General features: G+C 46.8%; 1 protein-coding gene across 1 annotated transcript; it reads right to left on the bottom strand.

Moving 5' to 3' along the window:
• Window positions 1–340: 340 nt before the first annotated feature.
• LOC124323060 lies at window positions 341–6,812 on the bottom strand. The gene is made up of 6 exons (XM_046784313.1): window positions 5,309–6,812; window positions 4,805–5,241; window positions 4,373–4,732; window positions 1,233–4,283; window positions 1,070–1,162; window positions 341–980 (listed from the first exon to the last, which is right to left on the bottom strand). The coding sequence occupies exons 1-6, from the start codon at window positions 6,810–6,812 to the stop codon at window positions 504–506; spliced, it is 5,922 nt and encodes a 1,973-aa protein (XP_046640269.1). The 3' UTR covers window positions 341–503.

Here is a 6,812-nt window from a genome sequence, read left to right as displayed (position 1 = left end):
CGCAGCGCGTTAGTGTAGCCACTTTGACCTTATTGCGCTATTTGGTATGAATTATCTCGATTGTCAATTTGTCAACACAAAATTAATAAGTTAGATAAAAACGAATTGGGTATCTCGATTTGGTCATGATTGATGACTGTACAGGAACATTCATAACATCAAAACCCCCAATTTGTTGTCTATAACTTATTAATTTCGTGTTAACGCAATGATAAATAAAATAGTTCTTGGCGTTAGAAACATCAAGTCAGAATGAAAGATTATTTCAACAAATTAATACTAAAAAAACCCAGGTTTTATTGATTTTCAAACAGATTACATTTAAATGAATGACCATAAAACGCTTTAAGTATTAAGCATTGCTACAGCAACTGAAAAGGTCATGACTTGAAACAGGGAACTTGTGATTGAATTATTTAATGGATAATAATTCTGGATTTTTAAAAACAAAAAACAAACGAGAAGAAAGTTAAAACAGGGAGTGCAATAATTAAGAAGAGGAACTATTTGTTGTCAAGGGACTCTGCAATCAGCAGCACATGACCAAGATGTTCCATCTTTAGCTCAGCGGGAATTCCGTCCCATTCAGGGCCTTCGATTTGTCGGATGGCGTACAGCAGAGAGTTGTCGGGCGTAAGATCAATTGGAACGGGCTGGGATGCAGAAACAATGTTAACCATTTGCAACAAAGTCTCCAGAACTCCATCACCTGATTGGGTATCAGCACGCAACTTTTGGCTCGACAGCTGAGCCAAGTGTTCGGGCATCATCGTTGTCCAGCCCTCGGGGATTCGGCCGCCAAAAATATCGTCACCCTTCATTCGCGCCATGATGGCTTTGAGCAAACCAAACGCGTGACGAACTTCCAGTCTCAAATGACGATTGAGAACGCCCAGCGTGGCGTTCGACATGTGACGCTCGGTCAGGACTTCTGCCCGCAATAGTTCGTCCAGTACGTCCGATATGTAATACTTTCGCACCTATGGCAAAACAAAAGTAGAATTAGAAATGTTAAATGGTTTAGTGTTTAATTAATGGCTGCATCAGCAGTCGAAAATGCGTTTATTACCTTGCTAATGATAAGGGGCTCAGTATTAGAATGGAGATGTGTGATTGCCGAAATCAGGATCGATCTAGCCTCAGCTAAGCTTCGATTCTTCTCCTGCAATTTTACAAAAGATAATTTCACGTAAGGCAGCACAAGAACGGAAAACGATAAAAACAAATCATACCAAATCCGCCAGGATGAGTTCCTGCAATTGTGGAGGAATGGAAGACGGCTGCCAAGGTAGAGAACGTCTCTCGAGGATCGCTTGAAAATTTCCCGATTCCACGTCTTCTTTGAAAATAAATTCGGGAATCGTTTCAAAAGAAAGGTCTTCTGCAATAGTGCTGCCGGCCGATCCTAAAACGGCAGTCATGGCAAAGGATTCTGCTAGGGGCAGAGTGGTGTGATCGATGACGTGATCGCGGATAAAGCGATCGACTTCTTCAGTGGAAACGTGAGCGTACAAAGACTCGTCAAAGTCGGCCAAAGCTGCTGTACTGCTGCAAGAGAGCCGGACCCGACCCGAGCCTGTCTGGCAAAGAGGCTGGATGAAGCTGGTGAGAGCGATAGAAGATGCGGCTTCCACAGCGTGACTTAATAATTGACAACTGAAAGTAGTCTCAGGCAGTTCACTGCCGGCCAAAATGAGGATAAGTGGAGCTGTCGGATCCAGCACGGTTTTGGGCCGGATATTGACATCGACTTGTTGGCACTCGAAATAATCCAAGAAAGTTTTCTTCTCCACGTTCTCCAACTGACTGAATCGATCCCACAGTTGCTTGAAGCCGTCAAAGAGATGCATCACGTGGTCTCGGGAGGCAACCGGACGTCCTCGATCCAGAAGGATCGTTTTCTGCAAAACGATTTCCGTGATCTTTTCCAATCCCTGGGCGATGGTCATACGATTGGCTTCTTCTAGAGTTATTTCGCCAAGTAAAACGGTGCGAACAAGGGCGATGAAACGCATAGCTTCGCCAAGGTATTGCAAAGCGTTCAGCTTCCGCATTCCATTTTCGTCATCCAGCAATAAATCCAGGAACGGGAAACTCCGGCGCAATTGTCCATTTCTGGCGAGTTCTAGTTGGACAGATTGTCGATCGGCAAAGATCCTTCGAGCGTAGGCCCAGTGCGACGTTTCATTGTGCAATAAAGATTGGCGGAACGCCTTCGATGCTTCGTCAGATTGTCCGGCGATGTGGTCGAGCTCTTCCGCCAGATTGACCTGCTGGGCCAGCAGTTCAGCTAATCCATTTTCAAATGCTTCTCTGGCCTGTGTTCCGTTCGTGAAATTGGCCGCGTTGGCAACAAATGAGGGATTTGTCGAAGCAAACAATTTATGCAGCAACAAATGTCCGATTCGGAATTTGTCCGTCATATTGAGCTGCGGTCTAGCGGTCACCAGCAACTGACAAAGGAGATCTAGATGGATGATGACGTGATTCGAAAGCAGTCGAACGAGCGAACGACGATCCTCAACTGGCTGGCGTTCCGCCAATGGCAACGTGAGCAGCACAGTGGCGATTTGAGCGGGGCCGGTCCGTGGATTCAAGGCTGCAACCATCAAGGCGAGTGCATTGAGCAAATGTGCAAATCGGGTAACGGCTGGAGAACAGTTTCTCACAGCAAAAGTTGGTGTCCTAGAGGGCGTTCGGGTTACGTGCATGCCTCTGGGCGGAAGAAAGTCTTGGGGCGTAGCGTGACGGACGCCATGACGGAGTACATGATTATGGCCAAGTGCTGTGCTGCAATTGGGGCAGACAGATACCGTCACTGGCTGTCCGCAGTCGCCAATGCAGTTTAAGGCACCACAGCTGCAAAAATACCAGCGAGTTGGTTCCAAATTAAAACTGGGCAGGTAGGGATGATTGTCGATTCCGGGTAAAATAAATTCGGCCGAAGCGATCAGATTGGTAGTCATTACTCTCAGGAAGTTAATTCTTTTGGCTTCAAAGATGTCAAACGCGTGATAAGCCAATCGAGCGACGAAGGGAGCCCAGTTGGGTTGGAGGTTCAGCAGCAGACGATAATGCTCGAAGGCTCCATTACCAAAGATCTCACCATTCAAAAGGCGCTCTTGAAAAGGGTTGACTGTAACGGCCGCAGATTCCAAAGGGAAACCCAGCGACAGTGGTGATAAGGAATTGACGTAGTCTTTAATAATTTTGTGACGGTTAAGATGTTCAACTATTCTCTGATTGCGAAACATGTTGCACAGCCGAGTGTCATCTCCCTCGGCGGAGGCGAAGCGCAGGATGAAGAAGAGCAGAGAGTCGGCGACGGTTTGATCTGGCTGACTTTTCCGCCAACGAGCCCATTCTTCGATGACATTCTCTACTCCATCATCACTCCTGGAGAGTTGCTGTCGGATGAGGGCTAGTTGTCGAATCCGTCCAACCGTCCAGTTGCCCGTCATGGCGGCTTGAAGCACATCTTGGGCTGTTTCCTCCTCTTCCGGGTCATTTTCAACATCCTGGTCGGCGCAAGCGAGTAACGCAAGCAATAAACTGTGAGCGTTGGCGTTGAGTTGGCGAGTCAGCCGATTGCAGCGGGTTGACAACAGGAGCTCGTCGATGATTCTAACGCCGGATCGAGTCGACAAGATTGTCCGTACGATGGCGGTAAAAAATCGCCAAGAGACGCGGATACGGAAATCGGAGCTTAGAATGCGCTGCAAAAAGTCTCGGATATTGCGCGGATTGTTCTTGTGCTGCTGAATAAAGAGTTCGGCCACACGTTCGAAGAAGAACATGAATTTCTGATGATCCTGGAAGAGGGATTCGATTGTTTCGTTACTTGGCGCCATTAAATGGAAGGCCTGGATCTCGTCTTCTTCTGTAGTCAGTGGATAAGCGCAACTGGAACAATGCCCATTGATACCTGCTCCGGCGACATTCTCTTCAAGCAGCACGATGGAATGAGTGGTGGGGCATTCTCCAAGGATTTGGCCAAGTTCTTCCGGAGACCTACAAGCTGACGTGCTCTTGAGCAAGGCGTACAAATCTGCCTGGCGGACAATCCTTCTCGCTTGATTTCCACTAGAGACTCTTGGTCGGATGACTGAGGTGATGACCAACTCCGTCAAGTTGCCAAACAGCCTATCAGAAACCTGCAATTCCAGCAATTTAATCTCCGACTCGGGATCAAAGAGCAGGATCCGTTTGGTGATTCTCAAACCCAGCCAGAGTTGAGATATGTCTTCCACGCGATCCAGTAAATTTGTGAGAGCTGGACTCGCCTAAAAAAGTTAAGAAAAGTTAAAAAATAAAAAAAGTTAAGAACGTTTAGAAAACAGGCACATTTAATAAAATGCGATAATAAAAGTACTTCAATGGATGAGATCGCCTGCATAAATCTTTCGTGAGTCCTGATGACATCGGGTGAAGCCAACCCTGCCATCGACAAGCGAGCCGCTGCTTCCGTGAACAGTTTCCAATCACGCATCCGGACGGGGGAATCGCACCAAAAGTCGCCATTATCCAGGTCCGCCCTAGCGAAGGAAGCAATGCTTACCAGTTCAAGAGCAGCAATCACTTCATTTTGCCACTTTTGCCAGTCGAGAAAAAACTCGTTGGTTTCTTCAAACAGGCTGTCGATAATAGTACTCATTTTTGACAACGGTACTTTTCTCAAGCAGCGATGCAGATGCGGAGGAATGCGTAGCAGAAACCAATCAAGAAAATAAGCCTGATTGAAATGAAAAAACAAAATTTATAAATTAGCTATCAAGATCCCCACGGATTTCTTTCATATACGTACTTCTTTAATTTCTTGGGATTCTTCTTCTTGGTTTCCAGCCACACTATCGATTAGCCACTGCAGCGGGCCATTCAAGCGCGAGTCAGAGCGTTGGGCGTAACCAAGGTCGAAATTGGCCAACAACCGGCCGAAAAGTCGAGTACAAGAGCGAAAACCGAACGGCATTTGAACGAGGGAATCGGATGAGTTGGGCGCCAATAATCGATCAGGATAGTTGGCTACGACAAAGTCACACCACAGATTCATTGTCGATTTGTCGGATACGCGCCAGACATCACTGACGAGTAAAAGATTGGCAAGTGGGTTGCTGATTTTGTGCTTGAAAACACCCCACAGACTCTGTGTCAATGAAGAAGAAGAATCAAAATTGGAGTCAATGAAGGCCTCGACTACGTTCCAGGTGATTCTGCTCTCTTTTACTTGGGCTATTAAACACTCTGTTGATAAAAAAAAATTCAAAATCAAAACGTTTCTTTAAATATAAAATACTAGGCCTGTGAATACCTTTCAGCAATTCGAGCAAGAGTTCATTGCCTGGTAGTCCTAAGGCCGTCCGCATTCCACTGTAGAATTGCCCCAAGAAAGAACGTAAGCTGGCAAGGCTTGTCTGCAAAACGGGACCGAGCATTTCCAGCAGCAATGACTTGAACGATTCGTTCGGCAAATTTTCGATAAACTTCGACAACATTTGGTCACCAGGCGATCGGATGAGCTCTCGTAATGGTATTTGGTGTTGATTTGCTAGGCCGCTATGAAGGACCTCGTCAACGAAGCAATAGTCCCAACCATCGCCAAAGGAAAAGACCCAGTGCATATTGATTGGGCGTGGATCGACGTGAACGACGAAAGCGACACGGCATTTGGTTTTTTCAAAACGTTGGTCCACTTCGAACTTGGCCAGTTGAAATTGCTCGATCGGACCAGTCACCGCGTCGTACTGGACAATGAGACAGAAGTCGGGATCAGCTAAATCTTCATCGTCGATGGAATCCAGCAGCCGGATGAATTCAAGTTCACTTTGGACGTCAAACAGCCGGATAGTGAATGAGTCGACCAGGGTAATCTCCAAATGGCGAAGTGTTTTGGTCATGATGACCATTCGATTCGATCTGACATTCCGGAGAGCGTCGTCAATGCTTTCCAAAACAAAATTGTTGCGGTAGTACAAGCAAAAATCCTTCAATGAGGGACAATGGCAACTGGAATTCCGTTCCAATTTGATCATGGCCATTGGGTCGGCGGCTCGCATCCAGATAGTATTCGCAAAATTTGGACCCTCTTTGTCTACTTTTTTGAAGTCCATCTTGATTCCTCCATCCTGCAAATGGAGAGCCAAGGAAGCGAGGGATTCTTCGTGATAACCGTAGATCAGCTTTTGTCTCTTGATCACTTCCGGAACAGCTAACCAGATGGAATGCGACTCAATAGCATTCAGCCATGTTTTCCCGGTGTTATCTAGGAGATGAGAAGGTCTCAGTTCGTGCTTTTCAAATCTGGACAAAATGGCTGGAGACATCAACTCTCGATTGAGTGCCACGTCGGTATCCTGCAGGGCGATGATTCGAAACGGTCCGCTGGGAAGAGCAATGGCTCGGATGGAAGGACCCAGAGCAATCTGAGTCATGGTGACTTCACCTTGAGCCCAGTATTGTTGATTCAGGACCATGTAGAGTGATTCGAACAACTGATCAGCGTGACACAGGATGAGTACGCCGCCCGCCCGGATGGCTTGTTCCACTTGGCGCAATTTTCTCGTCACGGCTGTAACTTGTAAATCGCCTGGGAAACAGGAACCGAAGAGAACGTTCCAGTTGGCTCCCTTGTCCAATTTACTTTTAACGTGGCGGTTGAGGAGTTGTAAACCAATCAGGGACCGGTTGAGAATCATCAAATGTCTGGCGATGTGAATCGATAGCGGTTTAGAAGAATCCTGGATGTTGGAGACGATGAGACCTAGCGGCGACGTCGCTGGTAGGCAATTTACATTCATGGCAAGGTTAGCAGCCAT

The sequence above is a fragment of the Daphnia pulicaria genome, chromosome 1 (assembly GCF_021234035.1).
Source record: "Daphnia pulicaria isolate SC F1-1A chromosome 1, SC_F0-13Bv2, whole genome shotgun sequence".
Taxonomy (NCBI): Eukaryota; Metazoa; Arthropoda; class Branchiopoda; order Diplostraca; family Daphniidae; genus Daphnia; species Daphnia pulicaria.
Note: the sequence above shows the minus strand (reverse complement) of the source record. Positions and strands in the feature narration are given on the sequence as shown.